At 46.9% G+C, this 24,636-nt stretch overlaps 1 protein-coding gene across 1 annotated transcript in view; it reads right to left on the bottom strand.

Moving 5' to 3' along the window:
* Positions 1 to 24,636, bottom strand: part of axdnd1 (axonemal dynein light chain domain containing 1) — a gene marked incomplete at its 5' end in the record, with an annotated part of 368,202 nt that overhangs the window by 266,598 nt on the left and 76,968 nt on the right. The window contains 2 exons of the mRNA XM_070887184.1: positions 7,213 to 7,317; positions 11,566 to 11,706. Coding sequence (XP_070743285.1) covers positions 7,213 to 7,317; positions 11,566 to 11,706 — 246 coding nt within the window. The remainder of the gene's footprint in view (positions 1 to 7,212; positions 7,318 to 11,565; positions 11,707 to 24,636) is intronic.

Below are 24,636 nucleotides of genomic sequence, written 5' to 3'. Positions count from 1 at the left end.
TTTCTTGTCTGGCTATATTGTCGCTCTTATTGGTCGACCCCTACTCTTCTGGCACCTTCTCTTCCCTTTGAGCAGCTCACCGTCTTGCATCCATCCAGCTTCTCATTAAGAGTCCACATCATATACTACCCTCCAAAGCCCCATACCAATTTCCTCACTGAGATGTCCTCTCTTTGCTCCATAGGACTGCTCTCGTATGCTTCCATTCTTATTTATCTTAACAAACCAATACCTGTCCAACAATGGTTTCTCTTATGCCCCTACACAGTCATATCCAGAGCCCCCACCCCCGCCAAAAGATCTATTTCTCCTATTTTGCATCGACATGCTGCCCTTTAGTATCATCCACATATATATGGTCAGCTTGCATATATATGCTGATGACACCCATCTATGAGGCCGAAATTCAGCCTCCCAATAAGGCCTCTGGATGCCGAAAACCGGCGGCCACGTGGCAGTATCGAATGGTCGCTGATTTTTTGTCAAATGGCCGCCGCTTGCAAAATTCTCCTCAGGGGTTTTTCCGGCGGTGACCATATCCGCCCCACTCCCCTCATTTCCGCCCCACTGCTGCCGAAGTCTCCTCAGTGTATCATCAAACTGCTTATGTCCCGCCCCGGAAGTGAAATTCAGCTGAGAAAGTCTTCCGGTCGCCGGCCGGTGCCCGACAGCTTTTTCTGTTGGTGCACTGTGTTTGAAATGGCGGTGCGGCCGCCATTAAAGGGGAGGGCGCACCCTGACAATTATGCCCCCGGGTTCGGCCGGGCCACCAACAGGCAGCCCGGCATACCCTCTTGGGTGCCAGGCCACTGGCCCGGCGGACACACTCCCTGGTGGCCCAGTGGACCTAACTTAAAAAGATGCAGAGCTCGCAACGGCCCTTCCCTTTTTACTGAAGGGGAGAGATGTTGTGACGCACCAGCGCGATGACATCACCAGCCCGGCACTGATGACTGACAGCGGCGGAGATTCCTGCCTTCACTTCCGCCCCCATTATGACGGTCACTTTGTTCCCGCCCCCACTATGACCGACTTCCGCCCCGCTCAAAAAAAGACACAAAGCTGAATTTTGCAAGATGGGCCGCCGCATCCATTGCAGCAGCGAAAACACTACAAAACCCATAGATGCGACCAGTTTCCGGCGGGGGTGAATTTCGGCCCCTATACCTCTCCACCACTTCTGTGCTGTCAGACTGTCTATCCAACATACCATCATGTATCATAGAATCATACAGCACAGAAGGAGTCCATTTACTTGATTGGCACCCCATCCACCACCTTAAACATTCACTCCCTCCACCACAACGCAATGTGTCTGCAGAGTGTAAGATCTACAAGAAGCACTACAGCAACTCGCCAAGGCTTCTTCAACAGCACCTCCCAAACCCACAATCTCTACCATCTAGAAGGACAAGGGCAGCAGCTACATGGGAACACCATTACCTGGAAGTTCCCCTCCAAGTTACACACCATCCTGACTTGGAAATAGTCATGTATGTACATGCTGTTTGTAGTCACCAGATGGTGTCATTGTTGGAGGCCACTGAGCAGCATGCACATGGTGCTGCTCTGGTATAAAAGGCCAGCCATTTTGTGAGTCAGGCACTTTGGGCCGTAATAAAGTAGGAACAAGGTTGTACCTTGTTCAGTTAAACAGTACTCCGTTTGTACCTTTATTGCATACATAACAGAAATATATTGACGTTCCTTCATTGTCACTGGGTCAAAATCCGGAACTCCCTCCCTAACAGCATTGTGGGAGTACCTTCCCCATAAGAACTGCAGCAGTTCAAGAAGGCGGCACACCACCACCAGTTGGTAAGAAGCGGGAGCAGTGTCGGAGCGGACTATAAAAGGCCCAGCGGGAGCTCGAGAGCCAGCGGCAGTTGGTGAGAAGTGGGAGCAGTGTCGGAGCGGACTATAAAAGGCCCAGCGGGAGCTCGAGAGCCAGCGGCAGTTGGTGAGAGGCGGGAGCAGTGTCGGAGCGGACTATAAAAGGCGTACTTGTGCAGCTACAGCGGGAGAGAAAGCAAAAAAGAAGTAGAAAGGAATCAAAAGGTGACGTCACAGCCAATGGGGTAAGTGATTGGCTGGTGATTGGTGAGTAGCTTTTCTTTTTATTTTTATATCAGTAAGTAAAGTGTAACATTGTTATTACCAATTTAAGGGTATCTAAGGGTTAAGGCATGGCGGGAGAGCTCGGTCACGTGATATGCTCCTCCTGTGCCATGTGGGAACTCAGGGACACTTCCGGTGTCCCTGACAACTACGTGTGTGAGAAGTGTATCCACCTCCATCTCCTGACGGACCGCGTTGCGGAATTGGAGCTGAGGTGGATTCACTCTGGAGCATCCACGATGCTGAGAATGACATAAGTGGCACGTGTAGTGAGTTGGTCTTACCGCATGAAAAGGATCCACAGCCAGCTAGGGAATGGAAGACCAGCAGGAAGAGTAGTACAAAGAAGGTAGTGCAGGGGTCCCGTCTGGTTATCTCCCTGAAAAACAGATACACTGTGCTGTTGAGGGAGATGACTCATCAGGGGAGAGCAGCAGCAGCCAAGTTCATGGCACCGTGGCTGGCTCCATTGTACAGGAGGGCATAAAAAAGAGTGGGAGAGCGATAGTGATAGGGGATTCAATCATAAGGGGAATAGATAGGTGTTTCTGCGGCCGCAATCGAGACTCCAGGATGGTATGTTGCCTCCCTGGTGCAAGGGTCAAGGATGTCTCCGAGCGAGTGCAGGACATTCTAAAAAGGGAGGGAGAACAGCCAGTTGTCGTGGTGCACATTGGTACCAACGAAAAAGGTAAAAAATAGGGATGAGGTCCTACGAGACGAATTTAAGGAGCTAGGAGCTAAATTAAAAAGTAGGACCTCAAAAGTAGTAATCTCGGGATTGCTACCAGTGCCACGTGCTAGTCAGAGTAGGAATCGCAAGATAGCACAGATGAATACGTGGCTTGAGCAGTGGTGCAGCAGGGAGGGATTCAAATTCGTGGAGCATTGGAACAGGTTCTGGAGGAGGTGGGATCAGTACAAACTGGACGGTCTGCACTTGGGCAGGACCGGAACCAATGTCCTAGGGGGAGTGTTTGCTAGTGCTGTTGGTGAGGAGTTAAACTAATATGGCAGGGGGATGCAAACCAGTACAGGGAGACAGAGGGAAACAAAAAGGAGACAAAAACAAAAGACCGAAAAGAGATGAGTAAAAGTGGAGGGCAGAGAAACCAAAGGCAAGAAACAAAAAGGGCCACTGAATATAAAAGGGCTGCAGGAGGGGTCAAAACTAAAAATCATGGTTTAAAAACTAGGATGAAAACACTCTCTACCTAAATGCACGCAGCATTCGAAATAAAGTAAATGAGTTGACGGCACAAATCATTATAAATGGGTATGATTTGGTGGCCATTACAGAAACATGGTTGCAAGGTGGCCAAGACTGGGAATTAAACATACAGGGGTATCTGACGATTCAGAAAGATAGGCAAGAAGGGAAAGGAGGTGGGGTAGCTCTGTTAATAAAAGATGATATCAGGGCAGTTGTGAGGGATGATATTGGCTCCAATGAACAAAATGTTGAATCATTGTGGGTGGAGATTAGAGATAGTAAGGGGAAAAAGTCACTGGTCGGCGTAGTTTATAGGCCCCCAAATAATAACTTCACGGTGGGGTGGGCAATAATCAAGGGAATAATGGAGGCATGTGAAAAAGGAACGGCAGTAGTCATGGGGGATTTTAACCTACATATCGATTGGTCAAATCAAATCGCACGGGGTAGCCTGGAGGAGGAATTCATAGAATGCATATGGGATTGTTTCTTAGAACAGTATGTAACAGAACCTACAAGGGAGCAAGCCATCTTAGATCTGGTCCTGTGTAATGAGACAGGAAAAATAAACAATCTCCTCGTAAAAGATCCTCTCGGAATGAGTGATCACAATATGGTTGAATTTGTAATACAGATTGAGGGTGAGGAAGTTGTGTCAGAAACGAGCGTACTATGCTTAAACAAAGGGGACTACAGTGGGATGAGGGCAGAGTTGGCTAAAGTAGACTGGAAACAAGGACTAAACGGTGGCACAATTGAGGAACAGTGGAGGACTTTTAAGGAGCTCTTTCATAATGCGCAACAAAAATATATTCCAGTGAAAAAGAAGGGCGGCAAGAGAAGGGATAACCAGCCGTGGATAACCAAGGAAATAAAGGAAAGTATCAAATCAAAGACCAATGCGTATAAGGTGGCCAAGGTTAGTGGGAAATTAGAGGATTGGGAAAATTTTAAGCAACAGCAAAGCAATAAAGAAAGGGAAGATAGATTACGAAGGTAAACTTGCGCAAAACATAAAAACAGATAGTAAAAGCTTTTACAGATATATAAAACGGAAAAGAGTGACTAAAGTAAATATTGGTCCCTTAGAAGATGAAAAGGGGGATTTAATAATGGGAAATGTGGAAATGGCTGAGACCTTAAACAATTATTTTGCTTCTGTCTTCACAGTGGAAGACACAAAAACCATGCCAAAATTTGCAGGCCACAGGAATGTGGGAATGGAGAACCTTGAGACAATCACTATCACTAGGGGGGTAGTGCTGGACAGGCTAATGGGACTGAAGGTAGACAAGTCCCCTGGTCCTGATGAAATGCATCCCAGGGTATTAAAAGAGATGGCGGAAGTTATAGCAGATGCATTCGTTATAATCTACCAAAATTCTCTGGACTCTGGGGAGGTACCAGCGGATTAGAAAGCAGCTAATATAACGCCTCTGTTTAAAAAAGGGGGCAGGCAAAAGGCAGGTAACTACAGGCCGGTTAGTTTAACATCTGTAGTGGGGAAAATGCTTGAAACTATTAAGGAAGAAATAGCGGGACATCTAGATAGGAATAGTGCAATCAAGCAGACGCAGCATGGATTCATGAAAGGGAAATCATGTTTAACTAACTTACTGGAATTCTTTGAGGATATAATGAACATGGTGGATAGAGGTGTACCGATGGATGTGGTGTATTTAGATTTCCAAAAGGCATTCGATAAGGTGCCACACGAAAGGTTACTGCAGAAGATAAAGGTACGCGGAGTCAAAGGAAATGTATTAGCATGGATAGAGAATTGGCTGGCGAACAGAAAGCAGAGAGTCGGGATAAATGGGTCCTTTTCCGGTTGGAAATCAGTGGTTAGTGGTGTGCCACAGGGATCAGTGCTGGGACCACAACTGTTTACAATATACATAGATGACCTAGAAGAGGGGACAGAGTGTAGTGCAACAAAATGTGCAGATGACACTAAGATTAGTGGGAAAGCGGGTTGTGTAGAGGACTCAGAGAGATTGCAAGGAGATTTAGATAGGTTAAGCGAATGGGTTAAGGTTTGGCAGATGGAATACAATGTCGGAAAGTGTGAGGTCATTCATCTTGGGAAAAAAAAACAGCAAAAGGGAATATTATTTGAATGGGGACAAATTACAACATGCTGTGGTGCAGAGGGACCTGGGGGTCCTTGTGCATGAATCCCAAAAGGTTAGTTTGCAGGTGCAGCAGGTAATCAGGAAGGCAAATGGAATGTTGGCCTTCATTGCGAGAGGGATGGAGTACATAGAAACATAGAAAATAGGTGCAGGAGTAGGCCATTCGGCCCTTCGAGCCTGCACCACCATTCAATAAGATCATGGCTGATCATTCACCTCTGTACAAAAGCAGGGAGGTCTTGCTGCAACTGTATAAGGTATTGGTGAGGCCGCACCTGGAGTACTGCGTGCAGTTTTGGTCACCTTACTTAAGGAAGGATATACTAGCTTTGGAAGGGGTACAGAGGCGATTCACTAGGCTGATTCCAGAAATGAGGGGGTTACCTTATGATGATAGATTGAGTAGACTGGGTCTTTACTCTTTGGAGTTCAGAAGGATGAGGGGTGATCTTATAGAAACATTTAAAATCATGAAAGGGATAGACAAGATAGAGGCAGAGAGGTTGTTTCCATTGGTAGGGGAGACTAGAACTAGGGGGCACAGCCTCAAAATATGGAGGAACCAATTTAAAACTGAGTTGAGAAAGAATTTCTTCTCCCAGAGGGTTGTGAATCTGTGGAATTCTCTGCCCAAGGAAGCAGTTGAGACTAGCTCATTGAATGTTTTCAAGTCAAAGATAGATAGATTTTTAACCAATAAGGGTATTAAGGGTTATGAGGAGAGGGCGGGTAAGTGGAGCTGAGTCCACGACCAGATCAGCCATGATCTTATTGAATGGCGGAGCAGGCTCGAGGGGCTAGATGGCCTACTCCTGTTCCTAATTCTTATGTTCTTATGTTCTTATGTTCTCGAGGGCAATTAGGGGTGGGCAATAAATGCTGGCCTTGCCAGTGATACCCACATCCCAAGAACAAATTTTTAAAATGCAGCTATTGTGCCTGTGCTGGCTCTTTGAAAGAGCGGTTTAATTAGTCCCACTCCCCTGCTGTTTCTCCATTAGCCCTGCAATTTTTTCCCTTCAAGTACTTACCCAATTCCCTTTTGAAGGTTACTATTGAATCTGCTTCCATCATCCTTTCAGGCAGTACATTCCAGATCACAACAACTCGCTGCGGAAAAAAGAATTCTCATCTCCTCTCTGGTTCTTTTGTCAATTACCTTAAATCTGTGTCCTCTGGTTACCAACCCTCTTGCCAATGGAAACAGTTTCTCCCTATTTACTCTATCAAAACCTCTCATCATTTTGAAAATTTTTGTTGAATCTCCCCTTAATCTTCTCTGGTCTACGCAGAACAATGCCAGCTTTTCTAGTCTCTCCATATAACTCAAAATATAGCAACATTTCCACTAACTTAATATCAAGCAGAACAAACCTTTATTTTTAGCCCCCAATATAAACTCTGCTGCCTTGCCACTGACACAATTCTCCTCCCCAGTCACTTGTTCTGGTGGAAGTAGGCCATGTGAAAACTTGGCATCCAGTTTAACCTAGAGCTAAGCTTCAAATCTCATATCCTTTCCATCATTAAGACTACTTATTTCCTTCTCCACAACAATACATATTTCCTCAACAACACATGCCACCACCCCACTGTCCCTGAAACCTGAGCCATATTTTGTCTCCAGTAGACTCAATTTCTCTAAAATCTTCCTTGCTGGAATCCCATCTTCAAATTTACAGCATTCATAGTTCTTTTTAATGTACCACTTATCAGAGTATCAGAATCAGAACACTGCAGACTCACTTGGCATTTTTATGGGCATCAATCAGTGCATTACTTAGCTCCTCCTGTGTTTTCTCTATGGTCTTTGTCGCCTTGCGGTCACGTTCTCGAAGTTCACCAAGTTCACTGGAATCAAGACACAGAGTTGGCATATTCCGCGTGATCTGATAAAGAGCTAATTACAGTCTGTAGGACCAGGCCACTTCAAAGCATTCTGCCTGTGCTTAGTGTCTACTTTAGCAATGTAAAATATCTATGCATCTCAAAATATGTTGCCCATTTTCAATAGCTGGTAACCAAAAGTTATAACTTAGATGTCACTACCTTCTAATTTACAGGAAAAAAAAATTCATGTTCGAATGTTCACAGGTTTCATCCTTGGTTTGTGCTGAATCAGCTGATGTCAGTTGAGGTGGCAGGGAAACTACAATAGGCCGTAGGCTGGGGGAAAGCAGCTTAAATTCTTACCCTTGATCATCGTTCCACTGATTCCTGCTGAAAGTACATGTACAGGTATTGGAGAAGGATAGGATCAGTAACAGACCGCCGCTGTTACACACCTCACTGGATTCTACTTTCCATGGAATGGAAAGGAAAATTGGACGGTGTATAATGAGTGGCTGATCCACTATTGCCAGTTTTCCTCCTGGCGGTGATAGTTAAAATCTATCCCTTTGACGTTCCCCCCCTCCCACACACTCATTATCCATGCTCACACATGAAAAATGTTTATCCAGGCAAAGTACCAGCACCCATGTAACTGTACACCAGAGTAAGCCACAGCAGAAGTGGATATCAGGTAATTGCGCACCACCATGATTTTCCATCTTTTAAGTTAACATGCATAAAATTGATACTAAATGCTTTAAGGTAGGAACTGGCTAATGATGAGGAAAGTAATGGTGACGATTACTGACAGGCTGGTGCACACAGGGAGTGATGTTTTAAAGGGGCCAGAAGCAGTTTAGATTCCATTTTCCTGGCCACCATTCTCCTACAAAATGGTATTAGATGCTTTTCCCAATATGGTCAGAACTCAACAACCTCTAAAATTTCAAAACCCCCTCTTGATTTCTGCTGGACTTTAGTATCTCCCTCCTTACACTTTCTCCCCCTACTATCAAAACTCAGTGCTCTGAGAATTCTTAAAATGTATTCAGGAGAACTTTTTTAGCCTGTATGTAGCAAGCCCAACAAGAGGGGGCAGTTCTGGACTTAGTTTTAGGGAATGAAGCTGGGCAGCTGGAACGGGTTTTAGTGGGAGAGCATTTTGGTGCTAGTGATCATAATTCAGTTAGATTTAGGGTAGTTCATCATAGGCAGTCCCTCGTATCGAGGATGACTTGCTTCCACGCCAAAAAGGGATGAGTTCACAGGTATTTCAATGAAGGACCAATATTCCAGGTCCCAAACTACATCCTGAAGGGTGGAAGAAGCCTGTGAGTGGATTTTTTTTAACTTGTGGTGGCTGTTAGTTATGGAAAAAGACAAAGATAGAACAGGAATACAAGTTTTCAATTGGGGAAAAGCTAATTTTGTTAAGCTAAGATGTGATTTAGCTAGAGTGGACTGGAAACAGCTACTTGAAGGTAAATCAGTATCAGAGCATTTGGGGGCATTCAAGGAGGAGATAGTGAGGGTTCAGAGCAAGTATGTTCCCTTAAAGAAGAAGGGTGGAACTAACAAATCTAGAACCTCCTGATGTCAAGGGGCATACAGGGTAGAATAAAGATAAAAAAGAAAGCTTATGACAGATACCAAGGACTCAATACTGCAAAAGCTGTAGAGGAGTATAGAAAGTGCAGGGGTGAAATTAAAAAGGAAATTAGGAAAGCAAAGAGAGGGCATGAAAAAATATTAGCAAGTAAAATTAAGGAAAGCCTGAAGATGTTTTATAAATACATTAAGAGCAAGAGGATAACTAAAGAAAGAGTAGAGCCTATTCGGGACCACGTGGGTATTGTTCGTAATGAATACTTTGCATCTGTTTTCACAAAAGAGAGGGACGATGCAGACATTGTAATCAGGGAGGAGGAGTGTTAAATATTAGATGAAATAAATATAGTGAGAGAGGAAATATTAAAGGGATTTAGCATCTTTGAAAGTGGATAAATCCCCAGGTCCAGATGAAATGTATCCCAGGCTGTTAAGAGAAGGAAGAGAGGAAATAGCAGAGGCTCTGACCATCATTTTCCAATCCTCTCTGGCTACAGGTGTGGTGCCGGAGGACTGCTAAGGTTGTACCATAGTTTAAAAAGTAAAGGGATAGACCGAGTAATTTCAGGCCAGTCAGCCTAACCTCAGTGGTGGGAAAATTATTGGAAAAAATTCTGAACGACAGGATAAATCTTCGTTTAGAAAGACACAGATTAATCAAGAACAGTCAGCATGGATTTGTTAAGGGAAGGTCATGTCTGACTAACTTGACAGAATTGTTTGAGGAGGTAACAAGGAGGGTAGATGAGGGTAGTGCATTTGATGTAGTCCATATGGATTTTAGCAAGGGTTTTGATAAGTTCTCATATGGCAGATTGATCACGAAAGTAAAAGCCTATGGGATCCAGGGTGAAGTGGCAAGTTGGATCCAAAATTGGCTCAGAGGCAGTAAGCAAAGAGTAATGGTCTTTTTTGATGGGTGTTTTTGTAAGTGGAAGGTTGTTTCCAGTGGGGTTCCACAGGGCTCAGTATTAGGTCCCTTGCTTTTTGTGGTGTACATCAATGATTTAGACTTGAATGTAGGGGGTGTGATTAAGAAGTTTGCAAATGAAACAATAATTGTCCGTGTGGTTGATAATGAAGAAGAAAGCTGTAGACTGCAGAAATATATCAATGGACTGGTCAGGTGGGCAAAACAGTGGCAAATGGAATTCAATCCGGAGAAGTGTGAGGTAATGCATTTGGGGAGGGCTAACAAGGAAAGGGAATGCACAATTAATGGTAGGACACTGAGAAGTGTAGAGGAACAGAGGGACCTTGGAGTGCATGTCCACAGATCCCTGAATGTAGCAGGACAGGTAGATAAGGTGGTTAAGAAAGCATAATGCATACTTGCCTTTATTAGCCAAGGCATAGAATACAAGAGCAGGAAGGTTATGCTTGAACTGTATAAAACAATAGTTAGGCCACAGCTAGAGTACTGTGTGCAGTTCTAGTCACCACATTACAGGAAAGATGTAATTGCACTCGAGAGGGTGCAGAGGAGATTTTTGAGGATTTTGCCTGGACTGGAGAATTTTAGCTATGAGGAAAGATTGGATAAACTGGGATTGTTTTTTTTGGAACAGAGCAGGCTGAAGGGAGAACTAATTGAGGTGTATAAAATTCTGAGGGGCCTAGATAGAGTGGATACGAAGGACCTATTTCCCTCAGCAGAGGGGTCAATAACCAGGGGGCATAGATTTAAAGTGGTAGGAGGTTTAGAGGGGATTTGAGGAGAAATCTTTTCACCCAGAGAGTGGTGGGGGTCTGGAACTCACTGCCTGAAAGGGTGGTAGAGGCAAGAACCCTCATAGCATTTAAAAAGTACTTGGCTATGCACTTGAAGTGCCGTAACCTACAAGGCTACGGACCAAGAGCTGGGAAGTGGGATTAGGCTGGATAGCTTTGTCGGCTGGCACGGACACAATGGGCCGAATGGCCTCCTTCTGTGCCGTAAATTTCAATGATTCTATGACTAAGGAATGTTGGACCATCCATAGTAAATAATTCACAATTACAACATAATCTGCAAGTTTATTAGACAATAATCAATAATTGATTAGTGGCCAGTGTATCTTCTAAATAATGTGCCTTTTCCACAATATGATGACTGTGTCTCTGCTCTCGCACCTATTTTATTTTCCTTTCTCAATTTTTCCCACCAACTTTCTTCCCTTCCTTCACTCCCTGAAGGCAATGACCCCTTGTTGGGTATGGTTTAATTGCCACCAGCTTGCTCTCCAGTAGATCATCCACCTGGCCAGTATTCATATGTGAAACTTGAAATAAGAGAAAGGTTGTTCAATCGTTGGGGGCATCATAGCCAAGTCCAATCTTGTCCCCACCCAACATCCACACACATCCACCTTCTAGCAGAGGCTACTGGGTAGGGACTAGCCCCCACCCTCGCCTCGCCCCCAAGTGCACAGCTACTGTTGTACTGGCTAAAAGCAGTTAACTCAGCACCAACTGAGGATCAAACCTGCTCTGTACAATCAGCTACTCACTGGATAAACTTGCTGAGCCATCAGGTGTACTGCATGCACTTACGTCTTCAGTACTATTCTTGCGTTTCCATACAAATTGGAAATTATTAATTCATTTGCAAACTGACTATTCTTGACATCCTGCAAGAGACACATTTTCTGGATTGGTTCCATGATTAAAAATAATTACCCGTTAAGTTTTTCAACAGCATTCTGGAAAAGAAACAGCTCCACAATAAGTTGCCTGTCCAACATCCGTTGCATCATGATTTCGTTGTGCATGCTATTTAGTTGGCGAGGAATATAGTCCAATAAACTGACATATCTTTCTCTGGTAGAAAAAGTAATCAAAATATTACAGCATTCTTCAAATGAAAACATTAATCAAAATCATTATACCTACTTTTTGTAATTTGTTCTCTCCCTAGTTCTAATTCAATTTTCTTTCTTCTGCAGATCTTTTCTTCCCCCCCGCCCCACACAACTGGGCAAACTCACAGACACATCACATGACATTCTCAGCCAAGTCTGTATGAGTACTTTGTTCCCAGGTTTCTGCCAATTCCATCCTACAATCAGCCATTATTTTGTGTATCATTGTACCCCCAAACAGTTGTTCACCAATTTATCTTCCTTCCTCCTGGGTAATCAATTCATGTCCACTTGGCACCTCAGTCCATTAGTAAATACTAATTAAGAGTTAAGAGTAAAAGACCAGAATGAGATAGTGGCAGAGCTTGTACACTTCCCAGGAAATTTGTCCTTTGGGATCATTTGGCTCGATGTAAATTTTTGTCTGATAATGCTATTGTGAAGTTCCTTGGGATGGTTTCCTATCTTAAATGGTGCTATATAACTGTAACTTGTTGTTATTTTCCAATTGTTCTTTGACTATCATATCAGTTATTGGCCCCACTTCATTTCCTTGAACTAAATCAAGTAATGGTTCTATTCTTATTGGATGAGAAATACACTTCAGTGCATTAGTGAAAGTGTACTACATTGTTGGTGGTGCCATCTTTCAGGACAGAAATTAAACCAAGTCTGCCCTCTCAGATGAATATAAAATATCCCATGGCAATATTCAAAGAACAGAGGAATTCTCCCAGTGTCCTGGCCAACATTTATGCTTCAATCGATACCACCAAAAACATTATCGGATCATTACCTCACTGCTATTTTTGGGACTCTGCTGTGCACAAATTGGCTGCCATGTTTGGCTACATAACAGCTCAAAGGACTAAATGGCCTAGTCCTGTTTCTGTGTAAAGCACTTTGGGAGCTCCTGGGGATGTGAAAGGTGTTATATATTTCTTGCTTGAACCCTTCCCTCCTGCAACAACCAGCAGCCACACACTGACCTTTGTAGCTTCATCTTCTTAATCTGTCCAGCACTGACACAGAAAACAATCTAGAAATGTGTGTGTTTAGCACCACACGTTAGTGCCTAAAACGCTGTTCAGCGCTCTACCGCCAGTTGATGGTAGTTCCAGCGGCACGTGCCATATCCGTCTGCAACACCCACTTGATGACCGATCTCCCAACTTCATTTTGGCCATTGAAGTCATCGACTGGAGAAAGCAACAACAGGTGTGCAGCAGCAGGAATCCGGCTCCAACGATGCAATTAAAGGGATCATCACGCACCTGACAAGGTTTTGCAATTTGAGTAACTGTGTGCAACTTCCCTCAAATGCAAGAGTTTTCTTTAGTTATTTCAAGGTTATTTGGTATCAGGGAGTGTTCTGGCAAGTACAAAACGTTCTCTTATTTTTGAGACACTTCAAACTATAACACTCACTCAAAATCATGAGGGCTATACTGGCAGTCAACCTCGCCCTCCAGGATCTACGGCGAAGGGAGCAGAGGCAGCAAGGAAGACTTGCCACCAGAGGGTGCACCTGTTGGAGGCCCAAGAGTCACCTGCATACCTCGTGCAAGCGAGTATGAAAGGTTGTCTGCCATGCTGCTTTGGCACTCTGGAGTTTTATTAAAGAGACTTGGGCCACATTAGTTTAAGCATACAGTACTCAGTCTTGGAGTTATTCTAAACATAACAATTGGCGACGAGTACCAGATCACGAACTTTCAATTGGTTATGGCTGCCGTTGATATTCTTGAGCGATTTGTAGAGGGTGATGATTCAACGAGTCTTCGTTGAACGTCTCGACCAGTACTTCGTGGCCAACGAGCTGGATGCGGACGATAAAGCGATCAAGCACAGGGCGATTCTCCTCACCGTTTGTGGGTCTACAACATACGGCCTCATTAAGCATCTGCTAGCACCGATGAAACCAATGGAAAAGGCATATGCAGAGTTGTGTACGCTGGTTTGGAAACACCTCAAGCCGAAGGAGAGCATCTTAATGGCTAGATATCGATTCTATACGCACCATCATTCTGAGGGCCAGGACGTGGCGAGTTATGTCGTCGACCTAAGACGCCTTGCGGTACCTTGCAATTTTGCTGGATATTTGGGGGAAATGCTGCGAGACTTTTTCGTGCTTGGAATCGGCCACGAGGTCATTCTTCGCAAGCTGCTGTCTGCCGAATCCCCAGACCTGAACAAGGCCATCACGGTAGCCCAGGGTTTCATGTCCACGAATGATAATACTAAACAGATATCTTCTCAGCATCGAAGCTCACCGGCAAGTACTGTACATAAAATAACACCGTTAGCAGGCAGAACTGTATATGGCAGGGCCTACACGTCTGCAGCTGCAAGACCTAGAATGACTCAGAGTCCGCCGTGGGGCCTGAATGCAAATCCATTAACACCATGTTGGCGCTGCGGGGGTAATCATAGAGCCCATCAATGTCGATTCAAGCACTATGTGTGCAAAGGCTGCGAAACAATGGGGCACCTCCAGCGAATTTGCAAACGTGCTGCAACTCACCGCGTGCTAGAGTCAGCAGAGGATGGTCGATCCGAAGCGGATCACGCAGAACGAGTAAGAGAGGCAACTCAACCCGAGGCAGAGGAAGAAGTGTATGGGGTACACACCTTCACCTATAATGCTCCTATAATGCTGAAAGTCAAATTAAATGGCATTCCAGTTTCCATGGAGTTGGACACGGGGGCGAGTAAGTCAATTATGAGCCAGAAGGCTTTTGAGAAACTGTGGGGCAACAAGGCACAAAGGCCTAAACTGAGCCCAATTTATACAAAGCTGCACACTTATACCAAAGAATTCATACCAGTCATTGGCAGTGCGGCAGTGAAGGTATCGAACGATGGAGCTGTGCATGACTGATCACTGTGGATTGAACCAGGAGTTGGCCCAATGCTGTTCAGCAGAAGCTGGCTAGGAAAGATTCGATGGAACTGGGATGAATTCAAAGCACTATATTCGGTGGATGATGCCTCGTGCGCTCAAGTGCTGAGCAAATTTCTGTCGCTATTTGAACCAGGCATCGGCAATTTCACAGGCACCACAGTGCAGATCCATCTAGTCCCTGATGCATGGCCTGTTCATCACAAGGCTCGAGCAGTTCCATATATGATGAGGGAGAAAGTCGAGATGGAACTGGACAGATTTCAATGAGAGGGAATCATATCGCCAGTTGAGTTCAACGAATGGGCCAGCCCAATTGTTTCGGTGTTGAAAAGCGATGGCACGGTCAGAATCTGCGGAAACTACAAGGTAACGACCAACCGAGTCTCGTTACAAGACCAGTATCCACTACCCAAGGCGGATGACCTGTTCGCAACGTTAGCGGGGGGGGGGGGTGGGAAGTCGTTCACCAAATTGGATCTAACCTCCGCCTACATGACACAGGAGCTGGCTGAGTCTTCAAAAAGATTGACGTGCATCAACACGCACAAAGGACTGTTTATATACCACAGATGCCCTTTTGGGATTCGCTCAGCTGCTGCCATTTTCCAGAGGAACATGGAGAGTCTGTTGAAATCGGTTCCACGCAACATTGTGTTTCAAGATGACATCCTGATCAGCGGTCGTGACACCATCAAATACCTGCACAACCTGGAAGAGGTTCTAAGTCGACTAGAGTGGGACTCAGGCTGAAACACTCCAAGTGTGTTTTCCTGGCACCAGAGGTCGAATTTTTGGGGAGAAAGATTGCGGCAGACGGCATCAGACCCACGGACTCAAAGATGGAGGCCATCAAGAACGCACCCAGACCACAGAATATGATGGAGCTGTGTTCGTTCCTGGGATTCATCAACTATTTTGATAACTTTCTACCCAGGTTGAGCACTTTGCTGGAACCATTGCACATGTTGCTACATATGGATGACGACTGGGTTTGGAGTAAATCTCAAGAGACAGCCTTTGAGAAGGCCAGAAACCTGCTATGTTGTAACAAGTTACCTGTATTGTATGACCCGTCTAAACGTTTAGTGCTAGCTTGTGATGCATCTTCGTACGGAGTCGAGTGTGTGTTACAGCAAACCAATGTATCAGGCAAACTGCAACCAGTTGCATACGCGTCTAGAAGTCTATCGAAGGCTGAAAGAGCCTACAGTATGGTCGAGAAAGAGGCGTTAGCATGCGTATATGGGGTTGAGAAAATGCACCAATACCTATTTGGACTCCGGTTCAAGCTTGAAACCGACCACAAACCGCTCATTTCGCTGTTTTCAGAAAGCAAAGGTATAACCACCAATGCTTCGTCCCGCATCCAAAGATGGGCACTAACATTGTGCCCTTATGACTATGTTATCCGCCACAGACCAAGCACTGAGGACTGTGCTGATGCCCTCAGTCGCCTACCATTGCCCACCACTGGGATGGAAATGGCGCAACCCGCAGACTTGCTTCTGGTCATGGATGTTTTTGAGAGCGAGTGGTCACCCACCACAGCTCACCAGATCAGGACCTGGACTAGCCTGGACCCTGTGCTATCACTAGTAAAACGTTGCGCCCTCAATGGGAGCTGGTCGACTGTTCACGGGGAAATGCAAGATGAAATTAAGCTGTTTCACCGACGTAAAGATGAAATGTCCATCCAGTCAGATTGTCTCTTATGGGGTAATCGCATGGTTTTGTCAAAAAAAGGCAGGGAAACATTTATACGCAACCTACACAGTACCCACCCAGGCATAGTCATGATGAAGGCTATCGCCCGATCGCACATTTGGTGGCTCAGCATTGACTCAGGTTTGGAGTCATGCGTACACCAATGTAACACTTGCTCACAGTTGAACAATACACCAAAGGAGGCTCCACTGAGTCTGTGGTCATGGCTCTCCAAACTGTGGTCCAGGAACCACGTAGATTTCGCTGGCCCCCTTCTAGGAAAGATGTTCTTAGTAGTAGTGGACGCTTACTCCAAATGGATTGAATGTGTAATCATGTCATCCAGCACGTTTACTGCCACCATTTAAAGCCTCCAGGCCATATTTGGCACCCATGGCTTGCCCCAGGTGCTTGTCAGTGACAATGGACTGTGTTTCACCAGCTTGGAATTCAACGAGTTTATGACCTGCAAGGGCATTAAGCATGTCAGGTCATCCAACGATCAAGCAGAAAAGGCAGTCCAAACTATCAAGCAGAGCTTGAAACGCGTAACGGACGGCTCCCAGCAGACCCGTTTATCTCGGGTTCTGCTCAGCTACCGGACGCGACCCCACTCGCTTACCAGGGTTCCCCTGGCAGAATTGTTAATGAAGAGAACACCCAAAACCAGGCTGTCCTTAGTCCACCTGGATCGTAATGATCATGTGGAAACTCGGCATCACCGGCAAAACATGTACCACGATCGCGCGGCTATATCACGTGACATTGATGTAAACGACCCTGTGGTTGTCCTTAATTACGGTCATGGTCCCAAATGGGTTGCTGGCACTGTCTTGGCCAAGGAGGGGAATAGAGTGTTTATTGTCAAACTATGTAATGGACAAACGTGCAGAAAGCATTTGGATTAGACCAAACTGCGATTCACTGGCAACCAGGAACAACTTGAAGAGGACATCACCATCATCGATCCACCAACACACACCCAATCAGCAATCAACCTCGCCGTCTATCAAGAGAATGAACACACGTGCCCAACAGTCCGGTCAGACCAGCCACGCTGCAGTGCAGCAATGGCCTGACCAACTCACCCAAGCCAGGATTCGAACTCAGGTGTTCAACCAGGGAGCGAAGGGCCCCGGACCACCTCAACTTGTAAATAACTTGTATCAAAGACTTTTCAGGGGGGGGGACGGCAGGGAGGGGGGGGGGGGGGGGGAGTGATGTTATGTATGTAAACATTATAACTGTGTAAGACTTGCTACCAGAGGGCCCAAGGGTCACCTGCACACCTCATGCAAGCGAGTATAAAAGGTTATCTCCCTTGCTGCTTTGGAACTCTGGAGTTTTATTAGAGACTACGGTCACATCAGTTTAAGCTCACAGTACTCAATCTTATGGAGTTATTCTAAACATAACACTCTCAACAGGAGGCCTTATCCTCGTAAGGTCTTTTGACATCACTTCTCTTACCTTCAATTAAGAGAGGAGCGTGTATTAGGAGGTTTTGCTTCACCAAAGAGGTGGTCACAGAACTCTGCCACCTCCTGCAACCAGCCCTTCAGTCTCAGACCAGGGCGACCACAGCTCTCCCAGTGGCAGTCAAGGTGACCGCGGCCCTCAATTTTTTCACCAGCAGATCCTTCCAGTCTGCAGGAGGAGACATTACTAACATCTCACAGTTCGCCGTCCATCATTGTATCCGGGAGGTCACTGAGGCTCTCTACACCAGGAGAAGGGACTACATTGACTTCCCGATAACCAGAAAGCAGGACGAGCGTGCATGTGGCTTTGCCAGGATAACAGGCTTCCCCATGGTGCAGGACGACATCGACTGCACCCATGTGGCTTTGTGGTCACTGTATACCAATCCCAAGATCTTCTGTGGAAGCGCAAAGGCTTCCACTCACTTAATGTGCAGTTGGTGTGCAACCACACACAGCAAATTCTCAATGTCAATGCCCGCTATCCTGGCAGCAGCCACGATGCCTTCATCCTGTGCCAGACCTGTGTGCCAGGACTCTTCCAGCCACCTCATCAAGCTCGAGGGTGGCTGGTCAGAGACGACGGCTACCTGCTCTCCACCTGGCTCAGGACTCCCCTCCACAACCCTGACACTCGTGCTCAGCACTCATATAATGAGAGTCATATTGCCACCAGGAACATCATTGAGCAGACCATCAGCCTACTGAAGTAACGGTTCCGCTGCCTTGAGTACTTGACTGGGCATAGTCCCATTTTGTGGTGGTCTGCTGCATGCTCCACAACTTGGCCGTTATGAAGGCGCAGCCCTTGCCCCCTGGGATTGCGGGACCATCTCAGGAGGGGGACGAGGGAGAGGAGGAGGACGACGAGAGGGAACAGGAGGGAGGGCGAAGGCAGTGAGACAATCGGCCTTCTGGACGGGCAGTCCGTGACCTGCTCATCAGATTCTGATTCGCATGATTGAAATTCCAGATCCGCACAGCTCACCACATCCCCATCATACCATCCCTGTCTCACCATATCACAGCGTCCTCTTGGGCACAGAGCTGAAATGAGAGACACCACAAAAGATTCCAAACACAATTAATAAATTTATCTATAAACATATCACACATATTACATGAATACTATTAACTAATCACCCTTGTGCAATCCCTTAGTGCCAGTCGGTCGTGTGCATTTTCCTACTCTAGTGCTCCTACGTTAAACATCCCCAGTGGCTGCAGCACCGCTGGTGGAAGGCTGCTGATAGTTTCTGTGCGGGAGATTTCAGATGGCATTTCAGGATGACCTTCACCAGCTGTGGACCAAGAAGGCCTGGCTGCAGACTGCACCACCTCAGGATGTGCAGCAGCAGTCTGGGCTGCCTGGCTGACAGGCAGCTTCAAGGGCATTGGCAGAGTGGCAGTTTCCTGCTCCACAGACACACTGCCACTGCCCCAGGGTGACGCTTCAGCATTCCTAGCAATCTGTTGGAGCACAGTTTGCTGGTCTGCTACGACACCGTGAAAGCCCCAGTCATGATGGCAGCAGTCAGAGCTTGGGTGGTATCACGCTGAGACAGCATGAGAACAGTCAAAGCTTGGATGCCACCAAGCAGAGATTGCATAAGAGCAATCTGAGGTTCTGCTGCAGCACCAAGACGTTGGGTCGCTTCTGCTTGTGCTGGAATGGAAGCTGTGCCATCACTCATCATGCGCGCCATCATGTCTCAGTCACCACAATCACTCTGGGTATGCACCGTCATTTCCAGCCTGGAAATCCTGGGCCTCATGCTCTGCGCTGAGCCCCGTGCAATGTTAGAGGCAAACTCCTCCACAATCCTTGCCATTTCCGAGAGACTCTCTGGCAGCCTTGCCATTGCACTTATCATTTCCGTGTGTATGCCCATCACCTTTCTTCTGAAGGCATCCCTATCACGATCCTCATTTGAGTCCTATGCAGCAGAACTCGTGCGCGAACTCGCCCTCCAGAGAGCTGGCCCCCGAGCTATATTTTCTCCCTGGCCTTGCTGAAGCTCACTAGAGCCTAGTGCCTCACCCTGTGCACATCCCGTTACTATACTAGCCTCTAAGGAAGGCGTAATGACAGTTTCTAAGCTGGTGTTTGCGAGTGACTGATGCAGTGATGCAGTCTCCTCTTCTTGCTCTTCTCTCACCTCACTTTCTTCGGTGCCCTTGGGGACAGGCTGCTCGGGTGCTTGCTGATTAACTGAAAGCAGAAAGGTACAAGAGTCTGGTTATGATGAGGATAGCGGGGCGGGAAGTCAGAAATACATGCATACAACATGAGTAGCTTGAAAGTGAGAAAAGATTGTGGGCTGAGGGGGAGGTAGGATGTGAGAAGAAGAATTCGGAATGAGCATATTGTTGTTGTTCCCAAGGGGGTCAATGTCACCGGTGGCTATGGTGCCAATAACCTGGCATTCAATGATCTACAGCATTCCCGTCTCCAGCTGGCTCCGCTCTTCAAATATGGGCATGGCCCCCCTCCCCCAGTCTGCTGCTGCTCCCTGCGAGTATGTATCACCTTGGCCTGCAAGAGAAAGGGAAGTGTGTGAATGAATGTGGAGCAATAAGTTTGAGTGATGTGCTTGCCATAGTTGAACAGCATTGTGTGCAAGGTGTGAGATGTGGGTGTGATAGGAAGATATTGTTGGTGGGTAAGTGCTGGGAGTGTGGTGCATTGAGCAGTGTGTGAAGCTTGTGGTACAGGTGGTGGTATGTAGTATTTGTTGAAGCCTTCACTCACCTTGACCAACCATGTGAGGTTGTTAAACTTCTTCCTGCACTGTGTGTGGATCCTGGGGACGAGTGTCACCTGTGACGTGGTGTGCTACCTCCCTCCACATAGTGCGACAGACATGTGGCGAGGATTTCCTGCCAGTTGGCGGGTACCACCTGCCTTCACTCCACCCGCAGAAACCAATGCTTCCAGAGCTTCATCGGAGAACCTCTGGACTCTCTTTCTGGGGCAATGATCAGTCATCTGGATTTGTGAAGAACTCTTCCTTCTCCTTGACTTTCTTCTTATGGTTGTTGGGGCAGTCGTACTGCCAACAATCCTGATACTGAGGTGCTGCAGCATCAATGAACCTCCCCTTCAAGTTGTAAAAAATGTATTTTTTTTTAATTCGTTCATGGGATGTGGGCGTCGCTGGAAGGCCAGCATTTATTGCCCATCCCTAATTGCCCTTGAGAAGGTGGTGGTGAGCCGCCTTCTTGAACCGCTGCAGTCCGTGTGGTGAAGGTGATGTTAGGAATGGAGTTCCAGGAATCTGACCCATCGATGAAGAAGGAACGACGATATCCTTCCAAGTAAGGTTGGTGTGTGACTTGGAAGGAACTTGGGGATGGTGGTGTTCTCGTGCCCCTGATAATCTTGCCCTTCTAGGTGGTAGAAGTCATGGGTTTGGGATGTGCTGCCGAAGAAGCCTTGGCAAGTTGCTGCAGTGCATCTTGTAGATGGTACACACTGCAGCTACGGTACGGCAGTGGTGGAGGGAGTGCCAATCAAGTGGACTGCTTTGTCCTGGATGGTGTCGAGCTTCTTGGATGTTGTTGGAGCTGCACTCATCCTGGCAAGTGGAACGTATTCCATCACATTCCTGACCTGTGTCTTGTAGGCAGTGGAAAGGCTTTGGGGATACAGGAGGTGAGACGCTCGCCACAGAATACCCAGCCTCTGACCTGCTCTTGTTGCCACAGTATTTATATGGCTGGTTCAGTTAAGTTTCTGGTCAATGGTGACCCCCAGGATGTTGATGGTGGGGGATTCAGCGATGGTAATGCCGTTGATTGCCAAGGGGCGGTGGTTAGACTCTCGCTTGTTGGAGATAGTCATTTCCTGGCATTTGTGTGATGTGTGGCACGAATGTTACTTGTAACTTATCAGCCCAAGTCTGAATGTCATTCAGGTCTTGCTGCATGTGGGTATGGACTGCTTCATTATCTGAGAAGTTGCAAATGGCACTAAACACTGTGCAGTCATCAGCGAACATCCCCATTTCTTACTTTTGATGGAGGGAAGGTCATTGATGAAGCAGCTGAAGATGGATGGGCCTAGGGCTGAGATGGTTGACCTCCAGCAACCACAACAATCTTCCTTTGTGCAAGGTATGACTCCAGCCAGTGGAGAATTTTCTGCCTGATTCCCATTGACTTCAATTTCACTAGGGCTCCTTGATGCCGCACTCTGTCAAATACTGCCGAGATGTCAAGGGCAGTCACTCTCACCTCATCTTAGAATTCAGCTCTTTTGTCCATGTTTGGACCAAGGCTATAATGAGGTCTGGAGCGGAGTGGTCCTGGTGGAACTCAAACTGGGCATCGGCGAGCCGGTTATTAGTGAGCAATTGCCGCTTGAAAGCACTGTCGACGACACCTTCCATCACTCTGCTGATGATTGAGAGTAGACTGATGGGGCAGTAAATGGCTGGATTGGAGTCGTCCTGTTTTTGTGGACAGGACATACCTGGCCAGTTTTCCACCTTATAGAATCATAGAATGGTTACAGCACGAAAGAAGGCCAGTCGGCTGTCGAGCCCGTGCCAACTCTCAGCTAGTGCCACTCAATCAGGAAACACCAGGACTGGTTTGATGGGAATGATCAGGAGATTCGAGAACTAATAGATTGCAAGCATAGGGCATTTCTTCTCATGTATTCAACTGTCATTGTAATCAATGTATAAACTGACCGAAGATGTACACCATGAGAACACTGACCACTGGGTGGTGAACTTGTGGGAGACACTCCTAACCTGGACTTTCAGGTAAAAAAGGGAAAGCTCCACCCATCTTCTCCACTTCAGTGCTGGCTAATAAAGGTTACTGGTCACAGAGTGACCTTCTCTCTAGTATGGTCCTCGTGTGCATTTGTACAGTATAGTAAGGACATATTATTGGCGACGAGGATGGGATTTAAACCACGCGAGCATGGCCACTAGCAGCACAGACGAGAGGTACTGTGTTCGTGATGATTGGGACGATTTTATTGAGAGACTACAGCAAAGTTTCGTCACTAAGGAATGGCTGGGACAGGGTTCGGCCGACAAACGCAGGGCTCATCTCCTGACGGTTTGTGGATCCAGAACGTACTCCCTGATGAAGGATCTTCTAGCGCCAGAGAAGCCGGCGGACAAGACTTTCGAAGAGCTCAGTAAGTTGATCGGGGAACACGTTAAACCGACGAGCAGCATGCACATGGCGAGACACTGGTTTTACACGCACCGGCGGCGAGAAGGGCAAAGCGTTCCAGACTTCGTGGCAGACCTCCGGCGACTGGCGAGCCTATGTAAGTTCCCAGATGCACGCAGAGCGGAGATGCTGCGAGACTTTATTATTGAGGGCATCGGGCACGCTGGGGTTTTCAGAAAACTGATTGAGACCAAAGACTTCACCCTGGAAACGGCAGCTTTGATGGCCCAGACATTTATCTCAGGGGAGGAAGAGACCAAAATGATGTTTGACAAAAATCCTGGTTTAAATGCAGCAAATGGACAGGGAGTCAACATTGTTAATGAGGCATACAGTTCTCCAGGCAGACAGGGGCAATCGGACATGCCCGAGCATGTAGTCGAACCCAAAGGGGGAATTCAACAGAGACAATGGCGAGCTGAACAGCGATTCATGCGATCGCAAGGGACAATGCGGCCAGTAATGGGGCCATCAACACCGTCAATGGTGCATTTAAGGACAGTTACAGAGACAGTCAGAGACGATCTACTGGTAATGGACCTTTTGTTTCCAACAACGGCTCATGTTGGAGGTGTGGAGGCAAACACACAGCCAGAGCTTGCAGGTATCAGCAATATACCTGTAGAAATTGCAATGTCAGCGGTCACGGCGCGTCTGTGCAGGAAGCCTGCAGCCAGGTTGATGTACAAGGAGGATGGGCCCGATGTAAGCCCTTTGAGGCCAAATGGACACTGGGGGAAATCGCTGGAAGCTGCAGTTCAGCGAGTTCATGTGGAGCATATATACCGTTCATACACCAGGACGCCACCGATAATGATTAAAGTGCTCCTCAATGGCATCCCAGTATCAATGGAGCTAGACACGGGGGCCAGCCAGTCCCTGATGAGTATCAAACAGTTCGACAAGTTGTGGGCGTCCAAGGCCAGGAGGCCAAAATTATTGCCGATTGAGGCACAGATATGGACATTTACAAAGGAAATCATTCCGGTGCTAGGCAGCGCCACGGTAGTCGTGACCCACAAAGATTCGGAAAACAGGTTGCCACTCTGGATTGTCCCGGGGGACGGTCCCGCACTGCTGGGGAGGAGTTGGCTTGCTGTCATGAACTGGAAATGGGGCGATGTCAATGCAATTTCTTCTGTGGAGCGAATATCATGCTCACAGGTCCTGGACAAAATTGATTCACTATTTCAACCCAGCATTGGCACTTTCATGGGGACCTAGGTAGTGATTCACATAGACCCGGACGCCAGGCCAGTACACCACAAGGCCAGAGTGGTGCTGTACGTGATGCGGGAAAAGATAGAAGGCGAATTGGACCGCCTGCTGAGGGAAGGCATCATCTCGCCAGTTGAATTCAGTGACTGGGCGAGCCCGATTGTGCCAGTGCTCAAGGCAGATGGGTCGGTCAGGATATGTGGTGATTACAAGGCCACCATCAATCGGGTGTCACTCCAAGACCAGTACCCACCACCGAGAGCGGAGGACCTCTTTGCGACGCTATCCAGTGGCAAACTTTTTTCAAAATTGGACCTGACCTCAGTTTACATGACCCAGGAGCTGGTGAGTGAGTCGAAGAAGCTGACCACCATCACGACACACA

The sequence above is a fragment of the Pristiophorus japonicus genome, chromosome 8 (genome assembly GCF_044704955.1).
Source record: "Pristiophorus japonicus isolate sPriJap1 chromosome 8, sPriJap1.hap1, whole genome shotgun sequence".
NCBI lineage: Eukaryota > Metazoa > Chordata > Chondrichthyes > Pristiophoridae > Pristiophorus > Pristiophorus japonicus.
Note: the sequence above shows the minus strand (reverse complement) of the source record. Positions and strands in the feature narration are given on the sequence as shown.